The sequence below is a fragment of the Physeter macrocephalus genome, chromosome 18, assembly GCF_002837175.3.
Source record: "Physeter macrocephalus isolate SW-GA chromosome 18, ASM283717v5, whole genome shotgun sequence".
Classification (NCBI taxonomy): Eukaryota; Metazoa; Chordata; class Mammalia; order Artiodactyla; family Physeteridae; genus Physeter; species Physeter macrocephalus.
In genome coordinates, this window is record NC_041231.1 from 85185053 (window position 1) to 85209087 (window position 24035).

Below are 24035 nucleotides of genomic sequence, written 5' to 3' on the forward strand. Positions count from 1 at the left end.
CCTCACTCCTCAGGGGTTCCCTGACCTCCGCTCCTCCAGACTTTGGACCTGCATCTTTCCTTTGTCTTCTCAGCTTATCCTCTGGTCTCCTCTCACCCCTGTGAGGTCACCGTATTTCACCAGAGCCCCTTAGGCCTCTCTGTACGCCCACAGCTCCTGTCCCTCTGATTCCTGTCCTCCCTCCATTCCTTAGAGACATCTGGGGAATTCTCCCCTCCCAGACAGACAGATACAGGCAGACAGCATTTCAGAGAAAAGAGGTTTATTGGGCTTCATCAAGGGTCAGACGTCTCCTCGTGGGGTGTCCGGTCAAGCAATGGCTGGCTCTTAAGAGCCTATCACTTCCTTCCAGAGCCCCTTGGTCCCTCAGATCCATTCTTTTTCTCTCTTGCTAGGTCATCCTGTGCCCATGCCCTCTCATTCTTCGTCTCTTGGGTGTATTATCTCTTTCTTCTGCTGTCCCCCTTCTCTCCATCCTCCATAAATAAATAATTTAAATTTTTTTCCCTTCATAAATAACCCCCCTCCCTGCCCCCAGTCATCCACCCAAGCTCCCTCATGTGTCAGCTCCCCTTCCATGTCCAGGGCAAGGCCCCCTAGACGGGCAGGGCAGAGGAAGGGCTCTGGGTGGGCATTTCCAGGCAGGCTTGAAGTCCTCAGCCGAGCATCCGGGGTGGTTCAGGAAGGTGTGGTCCCCTGGGGTGCCTAGAATTCCTTCTTTGGAAGCTCCAGGTGCCGAGAACGGGGGAAGACTTGAGACTGATGGAATGGTCAAAGGAGAGGTGTGGTGACCCCTGAAGTGGTCAGAATGGAGGCAAAATGGGGAGAAGACCTTGAAACCAAATTTTTTCTTTCTGGATTTTTCTATAGAGCGAAGGCTCCGAAGAAGACACTACTGGGGCTGAGGAGCAGGTGGGAGATGCCATCTGTGTGAGTGGATAGCTGGTCTCCCCGGGCGAGCAGGAACACAGCCCCCTGGTACACCGAGCGCACCCAAGGTCCCTGTGGCCCTGGGCACACGGACTTCTGAGCGCTGAGGAGAGGCACGTGGAATGGGTACTGAGAGGAGAAGAGCTGGACCTCGTGGGCCAGGTAGAGAGGGGTGGGGGTGGCCTTGGGGAAGCAGCCTTCCCCAGAGAAGACCACCTGGGAGTAGACGAAGTAGAGGCCACTAGTGGGGACCAGGAGGGAATTATTGCTCAGAGAAAAGCCGTGGCGGAGGAAGGCACGATCCGTGTTTGCTCTCCAGCGCAGTGAGTCCTGGGTGCTGGGGTCTCCTAGGAAGAGCCAGAGGGGATGGCGGTCAAGGACCTGGGGGTCAGAGGTCTCAATCCCTGAGGAAGCAGGTGCTGGACTGAGTTCCTGGGGGATGGTTGGGAGGACAGAAGGGAGTGGGAGTGGGGGTGAGCTGGAGGGGATGCTTGGGTCCCTGAAGGGGGATGGGAGGAGGGCTGGGGGCTACATGTCTAGGAGGGCAGGTGAATGTTTACCAACAAGGTGAGCGGCAGGTTTGAAGGTGCCTCGGGTGAAGTGATTCTGGGGGTGCTGATGGGCAGGCTGTGCAGTTGAGGGTGGGAGGCCAACACCAGAGAGCCCCTAGGGGAGAACAGAGTCAGAGAGGTCCTCAGGCCCAAGGTCAGGCTGGGCTGCCCACACAGTCCCCATTGCCCTGCTGCCTCACCTGGGCCTCGGGCGGCAGGGCCAGCAGCAGTCCCAGAAGGAGGAGGAGTAGGGGGGTGCTGCACACCCTCAGGAGGTAGAGACGTCCAGGTGGTGTCATGGGGAGAACCTGCAGGGAGAGAGACAGTGAGCGGGGCGGGGCGCGATGCGGAAGATGGGCCTCCTGCTCGTGGAGACGGCCACCCTGAGAGACGGGGCGACAGACAGAGAAGGGGACAAGCTGCAGTCAGGGAAACCCCAGGTGAGCAGGGGGAGAGAGAGAGAGAGGAACAGAGATGAGAAGGGAACAGAAAGGGATCAGAATGTGTGACACAGACAGAGAGAAAGAGATTGACAGATAAAGAGTCAGAGAGAGGGGAACAAACCAAAACCAAACCCACCAAGGCCCAGGCCCAGGCCCAAGCAGGAGGTGCAGGAGGGGCTGAGGCCCAGGCGGAGGGACTGAACGCCCCGGGGGAAGGAGTCCACCGCCCGGGAAGCCCAAGGAGATGGGGTGGGAGAGTCTCACCTGCTGTGCGGGGCCCCTTGGCCGGGACGCCTGGGTCCCTTTATAGAGGAAGCGGCAGTGGCAGCGTGGCAGGCAGCGGGCGGGTTCTAGGCCGGGGCTGGGGCCCGGGGAAGCCCCCAGGGCTTAGAAGATGCTGCTGTTTCAGTCGAAGGCAGGAAAGGCTGAGGCCTAGGAGAGAACCGCAGGCTGGGGGCTCAGACGACTGAGTTCTGGGAAAGGGAGTAGGGTCAGGGGAACTGTGGGCTGGGAGGGCCAGGGAGCAGGGGTCAGGCTTAGGAGTTCCAGAGAAGGGACAGTAAATTCAGAGGAGGAGGAGAAGGGGAGCAGCTGGGGCGTGGGCTGGAGGCCCGGTTCCCTGAAGAGCAATTATGTATAACACCTCTGCACCCTTGGCTGATTACAGGCTTCTCTCTGTGCACATTTCCTCCTCTTGTACCCCTGTCCTTGTCCCAAAGACTCAAGTCACACTTGTCCCAGTACGTGTATTTTCCAGTCTGTCTGGCAGGTTTCATACCAAGAAGTTCCATTATATACCCTCCTGCCTGGTACATCCTGGTTTATGCCTGTTGTCCTGGCAGAAATATTCATGGACCCCCTTTTACTCTCAAAAGTGTTCTGGTTTGGAAGATCCAGCTCACGATGAGCCATGAACTCACGTATGATGAGGTCTTGTCTCACTGCTGAAGGATGCCCTCCACCTCATCCCAACCTCAGGTGGGCTCCACAGATCAGATTTATATAACCCCAAACAAACACATTCCAGGATCAAGGAATGTGGCAATTGCTAAAGTTCTCTACAGGGGATGCTTCAGAATTCCACACAGGTGGAGCTTAAGGGTGGCAACCTAGGGCAGGGTGGGGACAGCAAGGGGACTTGTCTTGCAGCTGCACTTGTAAAGCCAATACACTGTTGTAAAATCATTAAGGATTTCCCCCTTCTATTGATGTAGAACTCAGGTACAGTGAGGTGCACTTCTCGTAAGTGGATAGCCTTATGAACTTTTCCATCTGTTTATAGCCATGTAGCCCCCATCCAGTTCAACATAGTTTTAGGTCCCCAGAAGGTTCTCTTGTGCCCCCTCCCAGTTCATACCTTCCAAAGATAACCACTTTCTGACCTCTACAACTATAGATTAGTTCTTCCAGCTTTTGAGCCTCATATGCATGAAAGCACACAGACTCGACTCATCTGTGTTTGGCTTCTTTCTCTCGACGTTATGTTTGTGAGATTCATGTATATTGTTGTGTGTATCGGTGATTTTTATTTCACTGTGATGTGATGCTGTGTGGATATACTCTAATTTACTTATCTATTTTTCTGTTAATGGGCATTTGGTTCGTTTCTAGTTTTTGGCTAGTATGAAAAACGTTGATATGAACGTTCTTGAACATGAGCGAGTTTTCGCTTAGCTTGCAGGTTAAAAGCAAAAAGCAAGGTTTCTAAAGATGATTTTAGTCACATTTCATGAGATTGAGAAAATAACAAGCGGCCCCCTCAAATATTATTATTACTCTTACTAGCTTGTTATGCTTTAATTTGGAGGTTTTTGGAGGGGCTGGGGCTGAGGATGGTGGTGATGGAAACTAAAGCCCTCCCTCTGTTGCACTGGGCAGAAAGTTCCTGAGGTGTCTTGGTGTCCTGTGGCACATAAGTGATATTCAGGGTGTGCATCAGCTACTTCTCCTGTTTTCCTCCCCGCTACTTGAGGCCCTGCAACTTTGCCTTTCATGCCTTCCTAGTCTAACCTATTACTTCTTTTCATTCCATCTCTTTGGGTTTTTTTGGCTGTGCCTCGTGGCTTGCAGGATCTTAGTTCCCTGACCAGGGATTGAACCCGGGCCACGGCAGTGAAAGTGCGGTGTCCTAACCACTGGACCGACAGGGAACTCCTTCATTCCATCTCTTCAGCTTTCCCTCTATTTCACAAACATTTATTGAGCATTGAGGAAACATGTGAAAGACAGTCCCCTGACCTCTGGGAGCTCAAAGACCAGTGTGGGTTCCGTGACAGTGGGCTTATGGCAGCCCACAGTAAAGCCATCAAACTTGGCCTGGGGGAGAGGTGATTCAGGCATTAGTATCAAGGCAAAGATGGTGAAGGGCATTCCTGATAGAGGCAATAGAAGGTGCAAAGACTGGAGGTAAAAGAGAGTATGAAGTGCACTAACCTGTGCAAGTGAGTACACATAAAAGGAACAGAGATGAGGCATGGGAGGTAAGCTGAGACCACATCCTGAGGGGTTTAAAACCAAGAAAAGAGGTTTGGATTTCACTGTAATTGTGATGGGGAGCTACCAAAATTTTTGAGTGAGCGAGGGACCCACCCAGATTGGTATATTTAAAACATGAGTCTGGATGCTACATGAAGAATGAATTGAGGAATGGGAGTTGGGGTCTGGAGCGGAAACCAGAAGTGTGGAGACCAGATAGGGGATTCTGCAACAACTCAGCAAGGAGGTGACAAGAGCCTGCATTTAAATCGAGGCAGTAGCAGGAGAATTAAGAGGAGGAGAGAGTTTCTAGGCAAAATCTACAGGTCTTGGTGGCTGACCAGATGTGATGGCGGAAGAAGGATAGCCACAGATGCCTCTTTTAAACATCTTGGTCTCTATCTTGGCTTCACCTTGTTTCTTTTAACCTCACTGTGTCTTGTGTCACTGTTGGCCTCCTTCTTGGTCCCTGCTCCTTTCCTTTCCTCTGTGTCCCTCTTTCTCTGGAGTCCCTTTTTCCTCCTGCTGTCTCTTTCTGCCTCTCCAATGGTAGGAGCCGATGGACTAGGAGAACTCGGCTATATTAAAATGTAAAATGGTGTTGCAATTAACGGTGAGAAATAGAGAGAAATGGAGAAACTTCGGTCAGAGAGAAAGACTGGGGCATTGAAGAAAAAAAAAGGGAAGGTGAGGACAAGTGATGGGGAGACATGAGAGACAGAGGAAGGAAGGGTGAGAACTGGGCCGAAGCTCCGTGTCACAGGCATTTGCGACGTGCTGAAGGATGCTCCTTGAGATGGGCCAATCTTGGTTTCAATCTCAGTTTTGGAGGTTGTGTGAAATTCAGTTTCTTTCTTGAGGAGGCCAGCAGTTGGTTTGGGGCTTTCCCTGAGTGGGAGGGGTGATGACTAGAGTCTTGTGCTCCAAACTGAGAGATATACAGTTTCTACAGTGGTCTCTGTGGAGAAACTAGTGAAATCTCTGAGCCCCCCGAATAAGGCTGAAATGACAATAGCCTCAAACTTGAATCTAGCCTCAAAACCTAACGTGGGATTACATATCAACTTTGATCCTAACCCATATTCAACCTCAATCCAAATCACAACTCAAACTCAACCCTAACCTCAAATCTAAACATCTCAATAAATGAACCCCCAAATAAACTTATCCTCTAAACTAACCCAGCCCTGTTTCTAGAGCTAATCTTGGAATTAACTCATCCCCATTCCTAACCCTACAGTTAAACCTGACTCTAAATGTAAGTTCAACTTGAACCACAAACGTAAAGTTGAGCTTTATCCTGCTTTTTCCGATTATTCATCCATGCCTCCATTTAAAAAGTCTTTATTGGGAGCTTACTATGTGCTGGGCACTGTTCTAGGCAGTAGGGATATAGTGGCAAACAAGTCAGACAAGGTACCTGCACTTGTGGAGCTTCCACTCTAGTGAGGCAAGGCAGAAAAGAAATACACGGAAGAAGGCGGCAGTAGGTAGGGCTATGAGGAAATAAGATAGGGCCATGTGATAAGAGTGGCAGAGAACTACTTTAGACACAGTGGTCAGGAAAGTCCTTTCTGAGTAAATGGCATTTTAAGCTGAGACTCAAATGACAAGAGTGGACAAGTGAAGGTCTGGGGGAGAAGCATTCCAGGTAAAGGGAACAGCTACTGCAAAGACCGGAAGGTGGAAATGAGCTGGGGGTGTTGAAGAACAGAAAGGAGGCCAGCCCGGCTGGAGCAGAGATAGTGGGAGGGAGGTGGGAGATGAGGTCAGAGAGCAGGGGCAGGGGCCCGATCATGCAGGGACCTGCAAGGACGGGTAAAGCACCTGAATTTTACTCAACCATGGGAAGCTCTGGAGGGTGTCAGGGTGTGCACATGTTGCGTGGGGGTGGGGGAAGGAGGGAGGGAGGTCTGAGGTAGAGGTGATTGCATTTACATTTTTAAAAGATCTTTGTGGCTCCTGTGTTTAGACTGGACTGTAGTGGGTAACATTGCAAGCAGGGACACCAGTTAGGAGGCAACTGCAGTAATCCTGGGGAGAAGATGGTGGCCACCATGAAGATGGAGAGAAGTAGACAAATTTGGAATATATTGGGATATATTTCATGGGTAGAATTGACAGAACCAGATGATGGATTGGATGGATGGTGGTGGGGTGGAAGACGGGGAGACTGGGAGAGAAGCAGGATTCTGATGGGATGGGAGAAACAGAAGTTCAATTTTGGATTTAAGTTTAAACCTATTGGACAGACATGCAAGTCTTGGATAACATTCAAGCCTTGCCAAGAAATGTCACTTGGCAGTCGTATATATGAGTCTAGATTTCAGAGGCAACGTGAGAACTAGAGAGTCAACAATGGGAACTGTTGGCATGAAGAAAGCCATGGAATTGGAAGAGATACCTTATCTTACGCATCCCCCTAAGATTCCTTCAAAGTGTTTGTTTTCCCTCAGGATAAATGCAGTGTATCTCCCATCCTAAATTCCAGAAGCAGCAGCCTCTTGCTTCCAGAAGCAAAATCCTCCAGACTGTTTCCTTCTGAATTCTCACTGGGATTTAACCTCCCTGGATCCGATTCCCTACCCAACAAAGGATGTTTCTACCAATCCATTTCACAGTATTTTATGGAACTCCTCAAATCCTCTATTTCACTTTTGAAAGCAACTTCCTCTGGTATTTTGAAACCTGGCTTTTCCCTAATGATGTTCCTTCTGTCTTTGGTGAAGGCTGCTCTTTCTTCCACACCCATCACTAGGAGCAGGGGGGCAGAGGAGAGGCCACTGGTCTCCTCTCTCCCCTCTGCATCATTGATAACCTCCTCCCCTCTTGAAGTCCATGCCTTTTGCATTTTCCACATTCTTCTGGTCTTCACAGCACAATCTTCACCATCTCTACCATGTGCTTAACAATTTGTATATCTAGATAAGTTTTTCTTCATCTCTCATTCCCTTCCTGATATTCTACCAAGAAAATCTTGAAAAACTTGATTTGGGTAAACTCAATGGTCTCATTCTTGGGTCTTTCTCCTAGGCTGCCAAGCACTGCAGGAGAGAGTCATGTCCTCATAAGAGGCCTACTACTAATCCTGACCGTCTAACCTCAGAAAGCCCTCAGTGTTCCCTAATCTTTGTTTGTTGATTCCCTTGTTCTTCTCCTGCAGGTGATGTTCTAAATCTCCACGGTGATGCTATCATCTTTTTATTGAACTTAAGGCCATCCAAGGTGGATCTCTTTACTGCTTTCTTTTCCCTTCACTTTGTTTCCTTTTTCCTTTCTTCTCGATGCAGAGAAGGGCTCTTTCTCCTGTCCAAGGCTGATTCTTTGTACTCTTTCCCACTTCCCTATGTTTACCATACTCTTTCCCGCCTTTCTTTTGTCTTCAGTATCTTTCTCTTTTCATGTGCCTTCATTTTACATACTCAACTTTATTTCTTGAAAATAAAAAGGCTTCCCTGGACTTTCTCCTGTAAATGTCCATCCAACTCTCACCCTCCTTTTCTGTGTGATGTCTCAAGACACTAGCCCCCTAACCAACCACTTTTTCGGGAACTGGTAAAATTTTCCTCACTGTAAAATTCGTGGGTTGAGCTAGAGATGATACTGTTACCTTCAGTATTCACCATTCTATGCCTTTGTACCCACCACCTCCTTTTCCTCACCTCCCACTCATTCCTTAACCTACGTAAAGCGATTTCTGTGCCTCTGGTAAGTGGAAACTGTTTTCTCAAAATCTGTAATCGTCTAGTTCCTGAACCCAAAGGATCTTTTGAACTCTCAACTACCAGATTTCTTTGAAGCATCAGATGTGGCCACCCAGTCTCTGCTTGGCATACCTCTCCCTTGCCCTACTTCTCTGACTGCTCCCCCGACCTCTCTCCTTTATTGGTTCCTCTTCCTTTGATTATCCCCAAGGCTCTTCTGGACACCCTCTCTTTTGGGGATCCTGTCCACTCAGAGGCTCCACCTCTACTGGAAAAGGAATGATGCCCAAACCTATGCCTCCAGCAGCCCCAACTTTTCTGTCAGGCTCCAGACCTGCTCACTGGAAATGTCCACCTGAGTGTCATGCTAACACCTCAAACTCAGCAGGACTTTCTTACTTTATTACTCTAAGCAGGTGCACCTCCTGTCATCACGTGTAGTTAGTCCTTGTCTGTATGTTGTTTCGTTAGACTGCAAGCCCTATGAGAGCAGTGACTTTATGTCATTTATATCCATTGTCTAGCAGAGCACCCTGCTCCTTTCAGGTGCTTAATAAAAATTTGATTGTATGTCTGAAATTAACTCATTTTCCCCTTAGCCACACACCTCCTTGGTTTAGGGTATTATCGTCTTTCCTATGCCCTTGGTTCAAAACTTGGAGTTATCTAAGACTCCTCTTCCCTCACTCCCACCATCCAATCAGTTGGCATGACCTAACGACTCATCCCTGTCAAAGTTTATAAAATCTGTTCCTTCCTTTAATGCCACTTGGAGTTATTGGGACCTAAGTAGAAAGTACACAAGTTTTGGAGTAAAATGAGTTTGACGCTAACTCCACTACTTTTGAGCTGTGTGACCTTAAGCAAGCTATGGTACGTTTATGAGCCTCAGTTTCCTCATCTGTATAATGGAGATCCACCACTTCCCCTTTGGACAGTTGCCGGCAGGATTCTGACATTAGGAAAAGGGCTTGACATGGTTAACACATAGTATGCGGCCCCCAAAATGGCAGTTATTTTTATTCCTTGCCTGTACACCTGCAGCACTCCCCTGTACTCCCTCTTCTTCACAGCTGTCACAGTGCCACTGCTCACAGATAAGGTCCAAATCCCTTACCTTGACATTCTGTGTCCTTTCTTCAGCACATGCTCCCTCACACCTGTGCTTCATCTACCTCAGGACACTTGTCTTTCCTGTTTTCTGACTCCTGGCCTCTGCTCAAGCTGCTTCCCTCCTCTCCCGGGCCCTTCCATTCCCTCTCCCACAGAAATCCTACCCATTCATCAAATGCCCTCTCCCCCCTCAGAGACCCCCGGGTGCTTTCAGCCGGAATCCACCTCCCCTTCCCCTTTTTGCACATCCACTGTACCTTACTCGTTTTTACTCAGCATGCCTTGAATCAGTTGACTAGGTATGGGCCTGCCTCCCCTATTGGATGGCAAACTTGAAACAGAGTTTGCATTTATCTTTGGGCTATTCGATGCTCAGCTGAACTGCGCTGAATAGAGTCCCTCCCAGACCCTTCTAACTTAATCCAAACCTGCCCCAACCCAATTCCCCAGCTGACCCTATTCAATCTCACCGGTCTCATTCCCAATTCCGTTTCTCTAACTGAAACCCAACGCATCCCCCTCTGAGAACTGATTCCTCTTTCCAGGTCTAGAAAGCGAGATATGCACACTCCTACCTCCCCGGTGTTTCATGGTAGGCACTGAGTCACCCCTTGGGGATCCCTGGTTCCTCCTCCCCACCCCCACCATGGAGGACAGGATGCCTGCCGCCTGGCCCCAGGGGGTCAGAGGAAGCCAGGGCCTCTAGGGTTCAGTATTTTTATCAGCCTAGGAAATTAGAGACACAGAGCGGAAACCGTGTGGTCAGAGAAAGTGAACAGCCCTCATCTCAGGGGAACCCCCAACAGGGCTGGGGGCCAGACACCAGGGAGAGACGCTGAAAAGAGGGAGGTCTGGGGGGCCAGGTATCAGGGCTTGTTTTGCTTTGGTTTTATGTGACTCTTGCAGAAGGGCAAATGATGTGCTAAAAAACCAGACAAAAGTCTGCTGGACGAAGGCACAAATTTGGACACCAAAGTTTTCTGTTGCTCACCTCTCAACCCCCAGCTTAGGGGTCCTAACCCCAACCCCGCCTCCACTCCCAGCCTGAGCTCTTTGCATGCCACTTCCGAAATCTCCGGCCTGTGAGAGGAACCGGACGCCTGGGTTGCTCACAGCTCGCAGTCTCTTCTCTGAATCACAGCAGCTTCCTCTCACAGGATCTTTCTCACCAGCCCTTCCTCCTCCTGCCCCCTGAACATCTGCCTGGTCCCTCGGAGACCTGGGGTCCCTTGGCTCTCTGTCTTCTCCAAGGGCCTCACACCCGCCCCATGTTTCCATGCTTCCAGAGGCTTCCCCTCCCTGTCACCTCTTGCCCTCCACTTCCACTCCTGGGATTCTCCTGTGTAGACCGGCATTCCATTCCAAACCTGAAAAACAAGCTCTGATTCATGATTCTCTGATGCAGACAACGTGCAGACTGTGCACGTGCCAGCGCATGCCTGTACTCTCCTTAGTCCGGCCCTTTCTCTTTGCTGAGTTCCTGCTGTGTCCTGCTGTGTCCTGCTGGTGGCGGTGGGGTCTGGTGCTGTCTGCAAACTTCCTACCCCAGTTCCCGGGAGCTGAAGTGGGGACTGAGTATGAACAGTGGAAGGGAGGGTGCCCTCCGCCACCCCCCACCTTGGGAATCCTGGACCCTCTCCCTCTACCCTCCAGGCCCTTGCCTCAACCTCAGGAAAAGGGGATGTTTATCTGGAAGCCCAAGACTGGGCTGCCCAGAGATGAAGCCCAGGTTTGGGATGGGGGCAGAAGCTCGATGGAGGGAGCCGAGAATCGGGGCCCTAGAGGAGGAGAGACGGGACTGAGAAGCTAGAGGCGAGGGATGGCCTCGGGTGTGGATCCCTGGTTGCCCAAGAACAGACAACCCAGGTTACATAATTTGTCTCTTTCCACTTCCTTCCCCTGCCCCTAATTTTAGCAACCGAAATTCCACTCCCCCACAGGGCTCTTCCTCCATCCTTTCTGCTTCTATCCCCCATCCTCCCACAACCTCCTCATGGTCCCCCAGCTCCAGCTGCCCCCAATTCAGATCATTCAGTGACTCAGCAGAGGGAAAGCCCTGTGCTGGGGGAAGGGGGTGTTAAGTGGGGAGGAGGATGTGGTTCTGGCTGGGGAGGGGAGGGAAACTGGTTTTGTTCCCCTTTTTGCCTCTGTTCACATCTATTTCTCCAACCGCTGACTGAAGAGCGGAGAGGAGCCCAGTGTAGGGAGTGGAGAGACTGGAGGGCAAGCTGGGCCTTCTTAGGGCCGCCCTTGTGGGCGGGTGGGCAGGCAAGCAGGGGGCTCCTGGTCTCCAGCTGAGGGCACGAGTTAGGGTGTGCGTGCATGGTGCAGGTGTGCAGGAGCTGTGGGTTTGGGCAGGTGGAGTGGGAAAGGAGATGTTATGGGTGATGAAAACCACAGTGATGGAAAAAGGCAGAGGAGACACCGGGAGCTAGATGTGGAACCAGGTCTTATTAGGAAATGGCAGAGTCAAGGAACAGTGGTGGTGGCCCGCCTCCCCCAACCCCTGCTCATTACAAGTTTTGCTCCCGCCCCACATCCTCTGCCGTTCAGCACTGGTCTCCTAACCTTACCCTTCTTACTGCCCTGCACTTCCTGCAGTTTCTTGCTCTTTCCCTGGGGTCACTTGAGGGCCTCCGCATGGCGATTCAGGGCCTGAGAAAGGGCTGTCACAGCTCCCATCACTCGGCCCAGCTCCCAGGTCTCAATCTGGCTTCGGAATCGTTGCAGGAAGCGGTCGGGGTGCCAGCGGACCTGCTGGACCCTCAAGTACCTCCTCAGAGCCCCCTGCTCCTCCAAGGGAGGGCCCCTGGCCACCAGGGCTGCAGCCATGGCCTCTGGGTCTCCTCCGCCAGGGCAGGGCCAGGGCACATCACCGAAGCGCCAGAGTCTGCCCCTCCCTGCTCCTCTGGGGTGCTCTGCCCTGGGCCCGGCCCTGGCTGGCTCCGGCACTCGATCCCCGAGAGCCTCCTGTGCCCTCCTGGCTCGGCTCTCACGCAGTTCTTCCTCCTTGGCCCGGGCTCGCTCTCGGAAGAGCCGCTGCTCTTCCTCCTGCTGCCGCCAGCTCTGACCGGAGCCCTCAGCCCGTGGGGGTCGGCAGGCTCCCTCTGCTTCGCGCTGTTGCTGGCGCTTCTGGGCATGTTCCCGGGCCATGCGATCTGACCAGGCTGAGAAGGACTCGGGTTCCTGGGTCTCATGGGAAGCATCATCTGTTGGGAGGGTGGGAGGTGGTGGTAGCAGAGAGGCCATGAGAAGGTGACAGGCAAGAGAGGTGGGGCAGCACAGAAGAAGGGACCATAGGAAGCCGGTGGGAGCATTTGTGGAGTGGGTGTAAGAAAAGCAGCCAGTGGGGACGAAGGGCGGCTGTGGATGGAAATGGATTCCTTACCTTCCAATCTCCCAATGACCTCCTGCCACTCGTCCTCCAGCTCTCCCTGCAGCTTCTGTCTCCATTCCCGTTCCTTAGAGGCCTCATCTTCTTCCTCCTCTTCGGCAGAATCCCAGGGGGGTCCCCAGCCCAGAATTTGCCCTGGGGTCTCCCCATCCTTATTCTTTATTCCCATGGCAGAGGGACAGCGACTCAGCAGTGGCAGGAAGAAATCCGTGTAGGCTGTTTGTGGGACAGCAGTGAGCAAAAGTTAGCTGGAACTCTCACTCCTTGGTAGGGCCGCCATCTTGACTCCTACAGGTTACTTACTCTCTTGGTCTTAGAGCAATGAAAGGGTTGCCCACATGGATGCCTCCTGGGCGCTAGGAAATCACCATCACTGACAATTTTTTTTTTTTTTTTGGCGGTATGCGGGCCTCTCACCGTTGTGGCCTCTCCCTTGCGGAGCACAGGCTCCGGACACGCAGGCTCAGCAGCCATGGCCCACGGGCCTAGCCGCTCCGCGGCATGTGGGATCTTCCCAGACCGGGGCACGAACCCGCGTCCCCTGCATCGGCAGGCAGACTCTCAACCACTGCGCCACCAGGGAAGCCCCATCACTGACAAATATTTATTGATACTTTACCACATGAGTGATAAGTGTGGTAGTTTAAAATATCCCGACCTGCGTCTTCACAAACTAATTTAGTGTCCTGGGAGCTCTACTATGTCAATGACATTTTCTGGTCTGCCTCCAGCCACCTAGGGTGATGTCAAAACCCTTTGACTATGTATTCCATTTTTGGCTTGAAAATACTGTCACTTTATACCTCTCATTGTGTTTCTCACCCAAAACTATGTTCTCCAGACTGGGAAAATACTTGAACACCCTGATTTGTACCATTCTAAATATACAAATACTTAATACTTTTCTTTATATCACTTTTCAATAAGCTGCGTAAGATAAATATTTTCAAGGGAATTTCTCTCAGCCAGCCTTAGCCAGGGGATGCTGGGAGGGGGACGGAGAGGTAGAGAGTCCAGCCCAGTAATGAATTTGAGCCATAGAAATGTTCCCAGCAGCAGAGCAAACTCTTTCCAAATGACTGCTGACCTAGGGCAGGGGAACAGGGCTGAGATAGAGGGTTCCACTCAGGGCCTGGCTGACAGGAGGCTGGGGGCAAACAGGAGAGGGACTGACATTCCTGAGCTCCCCTCTTCCTGAGCCCTGACCTCAATGCATCAGCTGAGTGCCATGCTGCTCTCCTCACTGCCCACCCAGCATCCTACACCTGGCCAGCCTGCCACCTGCCATGGTCGCCAACCACCTCTGCACTCTCAGGACAGAGGAAGATAAGTGAGGCACCCTCCCTTCCTGTGGACCTAGTTTCTCTCCCGATGGCAGGAAGAAGTGGGCCAGCAGTCTTTAGATCTTTATTCAGTGGTGCTAGAACATACTGGCTACCTGGCAAAAGGATGAGAGAGAGGAAGGGTTGTCCTGTCACTTCCAGGAAGGCAGAAGATAGAAGGGTCCAGCCTTGGCTGGCCAAGGTCCACTGCCCCCACCCATCTCCTGGCACACCTGAGCGTCACCCAACCCAAATCACATCAAAACGAGGGGTGGGGGCACTTCTCTTTAGTACTGACGTGACCTGTCACAAGCCCTCCCAACTTGTCCCTCCCAGCAAGTACCTGGTCTTGTCTTTCAAAGGCTTATATCCCACCAGGGCTCACAGCAGGTGTGAGGGTGGGTGGAAGGTTTTTAAATTCATAGGTTTTAAGGGGTAAGGCCTCCAAATATAAAACATTATGAGTAAAATCTGGTACAGAATATTAAACAGCCACTAAAAATTATGTTTGTGTGTGGAAAAAGCTGGCTACAAAACTGTACATAGGATCCAATCACAACTCTGTGAAAACGAGACCAAATCCCATGCTTGAAAAAGATAGACTGGATGGAAATATGTAAACATTCTAGTCTCTGGGTGGTAGACTATGGGTGGCTTTCCTCCTACCTTAACTGATATTTTAATGTGAAAGGGACATAATTAATATGAATTTTTTTCTTTTTAAAGACTAAAGAATAAATTTAATCACTGTTAACAGTTTGCTGTGGTCCCTTCTAGTCTTGTCTTGGTTTATATAAACACACAACACACAATTTCTTTTCAGTTACGCGACCATACTACTATATATTGTTTGGCAACTTGCTTTTTTCATTTTAACACCTCATTTATATTTTCCACAGGAGTATACACAGTATACCTCATTCTTTTTTATGACTGTGTAGTGTTCCACTGTGTGCATGAAACAAATCTTCCCACCCCCAATAGAAAGACTTTGTTTCCAAAAATGATCAGTCTTATGTATGTGTCTTTGTGGACTCCTTACAGTACTTCTGTGGGGTAGATTCTCCGAAGTGGAATTTCTGAGTCAAACGTGCAATTTTGCCAAACTGCTTTCAAAAAGTTTGTGCCATCAAGAATATATGAGCACCTGATGAGGTTATAGCTTTATCACTTTCAGAAATCTTTTTATGTATGCGATAAAGAATATTATTCAATTACTCTTGAAATGAACTAGGTAATTATCAAAGGTAAAAAAAAAAAATATATGAGTGCCTGTGTTGTCCTTTACCAAAGCTGAATATCCCCAACCCTTTAAATTTTGCCCATCTGATAGATTAAAAAAATGACTTTATTAATGAAAAATTTCATATTCATATTCTTTGTCTACTTTCCCCTGGAAATTATACGTGTAGATATGAGAGCTCTTTATATAGTATAGATACCAACCCTTCGTGTCTGTGTCACATATATTGTAAATATTTTCTCTCATCCGTCTTTTCAAAATTGTAACGTAGTTAAACCTGTATCAGTATTTTCATTTTACAGCTTTTGACTTTATTTCATTCTTAGGAAGGTTTTTCTCCACTCCAAGATTATGCCCTTGTGTGTTTTCCTACTATATTTCTAGAAATATAAAAAAAAGGAAAAAAGTACAAAGTATAGTATGATAAGCAACCCTATTCCTACCACAAGGTATGTTAATATATTTTCATTTTGTAACATCATTAAAAAAAAAAATCATAGATAAAGCTAAAGTTTTCTTGGATACTGTCTTCCAAGTTTTATTCCCCTCAGGGAAAACCCTCCCATGAATTTCCTGTCACATATAGGTGTTTAATCTGCTGTAATTTACTTTTAAGTCAGGTGTAAGGTAAGACTATTTTTCTCCAGAGAAGACAAATGGTCCAGTATCGTTTATTAAATAGTTCACCACCACCCCCTCCAGTGATTTGAAACACCAACTTTACCACCAATTTAGCAGTATAGATCAACTTTTTCCTTATGTTCTCTAATTAACATGTTGTGCTTTTATATTGGGAAAAATAAATGTGAAAAAAAAGCTTTGTGGAGTAAAAATGTACTTCTTCTTAGGGATGGAAGCACTGTTCTTCTCCTCCCCGTAATGAGACATGATTTCTACATTAATGAGATGTTCATACTAATTGGTACAAAACACTTTTCAAAAATGCCGGACCAGAAGTTTATATTAAGTGACGACTGAGACAGAGGAAGAAAAGGTAACAGTGGGTGGGGTGGTTGGAGAGGGCTTCCAGGAGGAGGTGGGGACTTACACTGGGCTGTGAAGGGAGAATAATCTAGCAAGGTGGAAAACTTAGTAGGGCGGACAAGAAGGCGACAGGCAAGAGGCAGATAAAAAAACAAGCATGTTTGTTGAAAACATGCTCGGGGTCACTGAAGTCAGAGTCACGAAGCAGGAGTCTCGGGTTTGTGGGCTCGCCGTGGGAGGTAAGGTTGGAAAGCAAAGAGAACATAAACCGGACAGCTCAGTCATCTGCAAAGCAGGGCCACGGCCTACTTCTACTGAGCAGATCAAAGTGGGTAATGGATGGGAAATGTCTAATACTGTGCCAGCACAGGTGCAGTGAATGTTACATTAAAAAAAAAAGAAAACAAACACACAAGCTGGCTTTGTACTTATTCTTTTTGCAAAGACTGTGAGAAAACGACCCCGTTTCTCAATGTTCACTCATTCTTGCTGTATGTAGAGAATGGCTGTTGTTGGACTAAGGTGTGTTTATACAGGGGTCTCTGACAGCTAAGACCACCTCCCCATGAGGTGTTACCAAAAGCCTCAAAGGTAGTAGCCATTCACTGGCATCTCACTAGGTGTGACAACCCAGCCCAGCCAATTCAGCGTGAACTGGCACATCCCTTGAACATGGGCACTGAAGGGAACCTACCCTCCCCCAGGAGATTCTGGGTCATTTCATCTGTTCAAAGGAAATATCTACATTTTAAGGCAGAGTGGTCTCTTGAGACAGGTCTTTCTAGCAAGGAGTTAGAAGGCCACCTGGTGGTAGGGCGGGCAGGGGACCAGGAGGAAGGAAGGCCTGAGAGGGCTTGGGAGTGACCTGAGTGTAGGTGAGATTTCAGCAAGGTCCTGAACCTTCTGGGCCCTGCTTTCCTCATATGTAAATGGAACCTTAATGTCATTCTCACATGCTTCTTAGAATTCAGTACAATGAAGGAAGCACCTACCATACTGTAAGAGACATTTCTGTTACTTAAAAAGCCTTAATTGAATAACACAAGAATAAAAATAACAATACTTATCATCTAGTGAGGACCCAAACTGCCAAATACTTGCCTCACTTACTCGCCACAACCTCCATTTTAGAGAAGCAAATTAGGTTCATAGAGGCTAAGGTGCATGTCCCTGTCACACAGTCTGTAAGTGGCAGAGCTGGAGCTTGGATGGGGTCTGAGGTCAGCCTCAGGGCACTCTGCTCTGTTGCCATGTACAATGTCAACTGCCTGCGCTTTGTAAACCTCCTCTCTTTGTTCTCAGTTAAAAAAAAAATCTGAACAGGGCAGCCTATCTCACTTATGTTAGGGGAATTAAAGAAAAGGGGATTTTTGACTATATGGGGGAGGTTTCGGGGATGTGGGTGAGGTTCCTGTATATTCGTGGGGAGCTGTGGGATGATAATAGCAACCAAACTGAGTTCAGGTTGTTCATCCCAACCTAAAGGTTTTCATCTAACGTTCTTACTATAGAGGGAAAATCTCTAAAAGGGGAAAGGGGTTTCACCTGTTATTTTCCTAGGAGGGCTGTACCTCTGCAGAGCTGCCTCCGCTGCCACTAATGTATCAACAAGTCCCCATCTGAAACCCTCAATATCAAAGGCTTTCCAGAATGCAGATATTTTGGGGCTTTGATAGAGTTGATCTGAAAGTATACATATAGTTGACCCTCCATATCCTCAGGTTCCGCATCCACAGAATCAACCAACCATAGACCTAAAATATTCAGGAAAAAAAGTTCCAGAAAGTTCCAAAAAGCAAAACTTAAATTTGCTGCTTGCCTGCAACTATTTACATAGCATTTACATTGTATTAGGTATTTTAAATAACCTAGAGATGATTTAAAGTATACAGGAAGATGGTTTGTAGGCTATATGCAAATACCATGTCATTTTATAAATGGGACTTGAGCATCTGTGGATTTTGGTATCTTGGGAGGGGGATCCTTGAACCAATCCCTCTTGGATACCAAGGGACAACTGTACACTGTATATTATGTAGCCCAGGAGAGACTGGGTAGCCCCAGTAACCAAACACGTGAATGTTTCTGCAGTGAAACATGAATATTGACATCAGTAGGATAAAAACATCATAAATAGCCTAGCTTTAGTTTATGTTAGGTTTTGTTACCAAATGAGTTTGGTGGCAGACTGATGAAAAATGCTTGGTTCTCAGAGTGTTTCTGAGTTTCAGAACTGTGGGTGAAAGAGTATGGGTCTGTTGATAACCACAGGAACAATGGCCAGTAGCTAGAGTGTTTGTCATGTGCCAAGTGCTCTAATTATGTACTGTGTCAGCTGATTCTCAAAACATACGTCACAGCATGGGTGCTTTGAACACAGGCGTTATTACTGTATAATTCTATAAAGTATCACACAAGTTAGAGTATAGGCAGTCTAGTTAGGCTGCCTGGGATACAACCCTTGCTCTTAATAGCTATGTGACTTTGGCAAAGTACTTAAACTTCTCTGTGCTGTTTCCTCATCTGAGAAATGGGGGATGATGTTAGTATTTATTACCTTCATAGGGTAGTTGTGAGGATTAAATGAGTTGCTTTGTGAGAAGTGTCTGGCACACAGCAATGGTTGCTATTATTTAATTTTGCAGATGGGCAAATGAAGCATCAGGCAAGTTTAGAAACTTGCCAAGAATACACAGCTATTAAGTGTGGAGCTGGGATTTGAACCGAGGCAATGTAACTGCAGAGAGTACCCTCTATCCTGCTTTTCACACTACAGGCAAACAAGCAGTCAAGAGACAAAGTAACTACTAATCTAGAGAGATGTGTAATTTGAATACTAGTTGCTGTTTGGGGAATGTTGGGATCTTCAGACAATGGTAGCTCAATAATGTAAAGGTGCAAATGACAGCCAAAAGCCAACTTGGTCAACTATTTCCCTAAGTCCCATAACCAAATAACTAGCTTATTTTTCAACCATTGGCCTTCATCTCAGACCCCACCAGTTGCTCATGACCTTGTTCCCCACGAAGCAGACTCACCATCAGGGCCCTGGCGGGCAGCAGCATGCAGCGCTGTGTCCCCGTGGCGGTCCTGGTGGGCAGGGTCAGCCCCAAGCCGAAGAAGCAGGCACAGGGCAGGGGCATCGTGGCGGGCGCAGGCCCGGTGCAGTGGTGGAGGCTGCCCAGCATCTACATCAAGGCCTGGGTGTCGCTGGAGGAGGGCTTGGGCCCGGACCAGCCGTCCTGCAGACAAATAACGACGGAAGCGACGCTCTCGGCGTTGGCGTCGGGAAGTGGAGGCCATGGAACTCTCGGGCTGAGGAAGAAGGATAAACAGGCAGCAGTCAGGACCCCAGCCTTGGATGGCCCCTCCCCCTCCATCTCTGACATTCCCTGTTTCTCCCTTCGGTTCCCCATTTCTTCTTACATTTTCAGCAAGAGATGAGGCCAGTCCTAACCCTCATCCATTTTCCAGGTGATAGGTTTGAAAACAATTTTGAGGGGAGCTGGGGTCACATTTTTTTTTAATGTGAAATTTGAGAAAAGGATAAATGATTACTTAGAGGCTCATTAGTCCAGGTAAATTTTTAATAAAGGACTTTGTTATATAATAAAGACAAATAGAGACTGATGGGGGAAATTTTTATCAATAGAAATCTGAATTTTAAAAAGTCACAATTTCAAATAATGATCTAGAAATTGAATATAATGTACCCGGCAGACAGATGTAGAGGCTTCTCCCTCTGGGACTTGGGGGGAGGGGTTACTCATCAGACCTGCCCCCCGCCCCCTAAGTACCCCCGGAGCAGTAGGCCCGAAGCCTGTGTTTAAGACGCTCCGAGGAAGGGAGGCGGGAAGGGCGGAGACACTCTAGACTGACGGAAATGGCGCAAGCCGAGACGCAGGTAAAGGGCGGAAATGAACTGTGAGGCGCGTTACCGGATGTCGTTCCTCCCCGAGGGGGTGGGAGGTGTTTCCTTGGCCTTAGCCTCCGGGGGGAAACTAGGGAACTTAAGATAAAGGGTCCGTCTGAAACCGGAAGACTGGACGACAGGCGAGAAAAAGAAAGAGCAAGGGCTCTTTGGAGGTTTAACCCCGCTTCCGCCTACTGGGAGGAGAGAGGAGATGGTTCAGTGATAGGCGAAAAGATGAGAAGAGAGAAAACAGGAGAGATAAAGACAGGATAAAAATCACAGTGAAAATGAAAAATCAAAACCACAGTGAGGCCAAGAAAGGGACAGAGCATAAAAGAGAAAAACACACGAAGCAAAAGACAAGGAAAACAACCGCAGGACAAAGCAAGTGAGGTGAATGGAGAAATTTGGAATTGGGAAAGGTGTAGAAAAAGGAGATGGAAATGGGAGGGAGAAAGAGGAAGAGAAGTTGTAAGAATTCAGAGAAGCCCAGCATACTCTATTCCCAACACACCACGCATGATAATTTCCTTACCTCCTCACCCATTCTCAATCCCTCTATGCCTCCTTCTCTCTCAGATACTCCTCTCCTCTCGGCCCCTGCCCCCATTCCTAGACCTTCCAACTGGGAAAGCCCTGCACCTGCTGTGAAGTTAGCAGGAAGCTTTGGACCTGGTCTCTGCTGCCCCCAGGCGGTCCTTCTGGGTACTGCCAGAGTGAGAGGTGGGAGAGGAGGACCAGCCGTCAATGGGAGGATCAGTTTGGGGGAGACACCCGGTGCAGGAGGCTGAGCGAAAAGGGGAGCACTAAGACCCAGGGGTAGTGGAAGGCTGCAGCAAACAGCTGGAGGAGGAGGAGGCGGTGTGGGGGGAGGGGAAAAGGGGGAGCCATCTGGTACCTTGGTAGCTTCCGAAACGGCATCGGTCATAACGACAGAAATGGCCAGTCAATCACAGGGTATCCAGCAGCTCCTGCAAGCCGAGAAGCGGGCGGCTGAGAAGGTGGCAGATGCCAGAAAGAGTGAGTCTCCTCATTTCGCCCTTAGGAATCTGGAGAGAAAATTGGGGTGGAAGGACAGCAAACATTTGAGTCCTTAGGATAACCCAAGGCTGGTGGGGCAGGGGGAGGGAGGCTGGGGGCGCTTATTAGGAGGGAAGAAATGGGTGGCTCTCAGAATCTAGTTCTTGGCTGGCTGAGAGAAGGCACTAACTTTTGGGGAGGGACTGACCCCTGCTCTCACGTTTTGTGTGTGTGGGGGGTCTACCCCCACTTTCAGTCCTTTCTCCTGCCTCCAGGGAAGGCCCGGCGTCTGAAGCAGGCAAAGGAGGAGGCACAGATGGAAGTGGAGCAATACCGCAGAGAGAGAGAGCAGGAATTCCAGAGCAAGCAGCAGGCAGTGAGTCGTGGGGGAGGCTGGGATGGGACCCCAGGGTGCAAGTTGGTGGGTATATCTGGTGAGGTGTGTACAGGGTGATTCCACAAGAAAATAAGGTAGTAAAGGGCTGAAGGGGACCTGATGAAGACCATGATATTGGTCAAGCTTTGTGATATGTAAGAGAGTCTGGGAGTTTTGAAGGACTTGTACAGCTTGTGGAGGTGGGGGGGGATTGCCACAGTCTCTGTAGAGTATGATGATATTTGGGGTGGAAGGCAGAGTTTTATGGGCATGGGTGGTGACGTGGTGGGGATGGTATGGTCTGTTGTAGGGTGATGCTGCATGTCAGGTCTTAGGGGAGAGGGCATTTTGTTGGTCTCTTCAGTGTCTAGATATTTCCATGGATGGGAGTGGTTTTGGAGAGGGCCTTTCTTCCTGGTCTTGCTCCAGGATCCTTCCCTCCACATGCGTGGATGCTTCTTTCTCTGTTTCTGCTTTCTCCTTTCTGTTTTCCACCCTTTCTCCCACCCCCCAGGCCATGGGCTCCCAAGGGAATCTGTCAGCTGAGGTGGAGCAGGCTACAAGGCGCCAGGTGCAGGGCATGCAGAGCTCCCAGCAGAGAAGCCGCGAACGTGTCCTGGCCCAGCTTCTTGGCATGGTCTGTGACGTCAGGCCCCAGGTCCACCCCAACTACCGGATTGCTGCCTAGGACTCACCCTAGGGCCTGACTCCTCCTGCCAGTTCCCTCCTGCAAAGAAATCCCCAAGTCAAAATCAACTCCCACCATAATCCTTTCTCTCCCTTGCATTACCTAGAAATTCTAGGAAGCAGGATCCAATAATTCTCCTGTGAAATTTATAAATATCTTGCTCAGACCTGAATCTCCTTATTGTTCTTTCACTGGGAGCTTGGAAACTGCCAAGTCACCCTCACCCAGCCCCTCTGTGAAATTTGTAGCATGGAGAAGTAGGGATGTGGAAAACACTCTGACTTCAGAGCCTGGCAGGCTCAGGTCCCTCTTCTGACCCTGCCACTTGCTGGCTGGGCAACAAGAGCAAGCTACTTAAACTGTAACCCCAGTGTCCTTTGCAAGGTTGGAATAATAATAATAATGCCTACCTTGCAGGGGTGTTGCATTGATTAGGAATCATTCTATAAAGAGCCTAGCATGGTTTCCAGCGTGTAGTAGCTGTGATTCAATAAATGGCAAACCTGTAATATTATTACTACCCTCTGCCCACCTGAAACCTAAACACAGCTGTTTTCTCACTTCTGTCTGTGGCTTTGTAATTCTACTCATTCATTCTGTGACCCTAGAAATTCTCTAAAAAATTGGTTCTTCCCACCTCTCTTTCCCCAGAGACCTTATTATCTCTGAAAAGATGAAATGATGGCCTCGTTTAGCCTCTCTTCTGTGGTTCCAGAAAGATGTTTGCATTTCTTAGCCTCTCTTTCTGTCTCTCTTAATTTGGTCTTTCTCTTTATTGGATTTCCCCGCTTTTCCTGTTTCCCCAAAGACCCATCAGATGCTTATTACTGCTTCCTGAGATCTAAAGTGATGCTGTGTCCCCTCATGTGCATGGCCTTCCTTTCTACATCCTCAACACCTTACTTTCCCTTTGTAACAATAAAAAAGTGTCAATAAAATAATTATGGGCAAATCAATTGCTGGGTGGAATCAGCCTCCTTTTGCTTCATCATTTCTCAGTCACTCTTTTTCCTTGTTTATGTATTCCTCAAACACCCAGAAGGTGTTGGAGCTTTGAGAAACAAAAGCAAATGGTACATTATTTTTTCTCTAAAGTGAGAAACACGTGGCTCCTCCTTTGTGAACCTGAGGACTATAGATGGTAACTGTAGAGAAGAGCTGGGGTGTAGGAACAAACACTCTGCCCCTTACCTTGCTTTATTTTCCTTCATAGCACTTATCGATACTTGACATGTTTATGTGTTGTCTACCCTGTTATGTGAACTCTGTGAGGACAGGGCTGTTCACTGCTATGTCCCCAGATCTTAGGATAGCACTAGGCACAGAACAGGCAGTTGATAAATACTGTTGAAAAAGATTGATATTGTGGGTTTGAAAAACTGCGCTTCTGTAACATCATCCTTGGATCACTGTTATTTCTTTTCGCCACAGAAAACGAGCCTACTTCACCAAGCACTTGAACCAGTGAGGTAATCTGTAGTGTGTATTTATTAACCAGACTCTTTAAGAAGGGAGTCAGGATACAGTAGAGAATAAAGAGGTGTTTACATCCTGGCTCTGTCACCTTACTAGCTGTATTACTTTAGACATGTTGCTTTATTTCTCTGAATCTGTTTGCTTGATATAGCATGGGAATTAATGGTACACCTTGGTGTTAAATGGTTAAGTGTGATAACAGGTAAAGGGCCAAACGTCTGTTGTCAGTTTTGTTAAGTCACATATGACTTCTGTAGCATACTAAAGCGAGGCGGGAGATAGCAAATGTTTCATTCAGGAAAAAAATCCAGGCTGAACCAAGGGGCTATTGGGGACAGGGCTAAGCACATTCTGGTAGAATTAACAACATTTATAAAAAGTTATTTAACCCTCAAGCCCTACC

General features: G+C 48.6%; 3 protein-coding genes across 8 annotated transcripts; 1 reads left to right on the top strand and 2 right to left on the bottom strand.

The window, feature by feature from the left end:
* Positions 1-244: 244 nt before the first annotated feature.
* LTA (lymphotoxin alpha) lies at positions 245-2268 on the bottom strand. Its single transcript, XM_007110160.2, has 4 exons — positions 2189-2268; positions 1682-1789; positions 1491-1596; positions 245-1277 (listed from the first exon to the last, which is right to left on the bottom strand). Exons 2-4 carry the CDS (start codon positions 1778-1780, stop codon positions 865-867), a joined length of 618 nt encoding a protein of 205 aa, XP_007110222.1. The 5' UTR covers positions 1781-1789; positions 2189-2268; the 3' UTR covers positions 245-864.
* On the bottom strand, positions 2254-21060 carry NFKBIL1 (NFKB inhibitor like 1). Of its 5 annotated transcripts, none has more exons than XM_028479224.2 (5): positions 20608-20690; positions 19198-19474; positions 12605-12826; positions 11790-12425; positions 2254-2356 (listed from the first exon to the last, which is right to left on the bottom strand). In XM_028479224.2, the coding sequence occupies exons 1-4, from the start codon at positions 20680-20682 to the stop codon at positions 11839-11841; spliced, it is 1161 nt and encodes a 386-aa protein (XP_028335025.1). In that variant the 5' UTR covers positions 20683-20690; the 3' UTR covers positions 2254-2356; positions 11790-11838. The 5 variants fall into 5 exon arrangements, with proteins under 5 accessions (XP_028335025.1, XP_028335027.1, XP_028335026.1 ...); XM_028479226.2 differs by lacking the exons at positions 2254-2356; positions 20608-20690 and adding exons at positions 19586-19664; positions 19873-20058 and having other exon boundaries at positions 11650-12425; XM_028479225.2 differs by lacking the exons at positions 2254-2356; positions 20608-20690 and adding an exon at positions 20971-21060 and having other exon boundaries at positions 11650-12425.
* Positions 20187-23118, top strand: ATP6V1G2 (ATPase H+ transporting V1 subunit G2). Of its 2 annotated transcripts, none has more exons than XM_028479229.2 (4): positions 20187-20465; positions 21009-21092; positions 21368-21468; positions 21983-23118. In XM_028479229.2, exons 2-4 carry the CDS (start codon positions 21011-21013, stop codon positions 22154-22156), a joined length of 357 nt encoding a protein of 118 aa, XP_028335030.1. In that variant the 5' UTR covers positions 20187-20465; positions 21009-21010; the 3' UTR covers positions 22157-23118. The 2 variants fall into 2 exon arrangements, with proteins under 2 accessions (XP_028335030.1, XP_028335029.1); XM_028479228.2 differs by lacking the exon at positions 20187-20465 and adding an exon at positions 20621-20795.
* Positions 23119-24035: the final 917 nt, after the last annotated feature.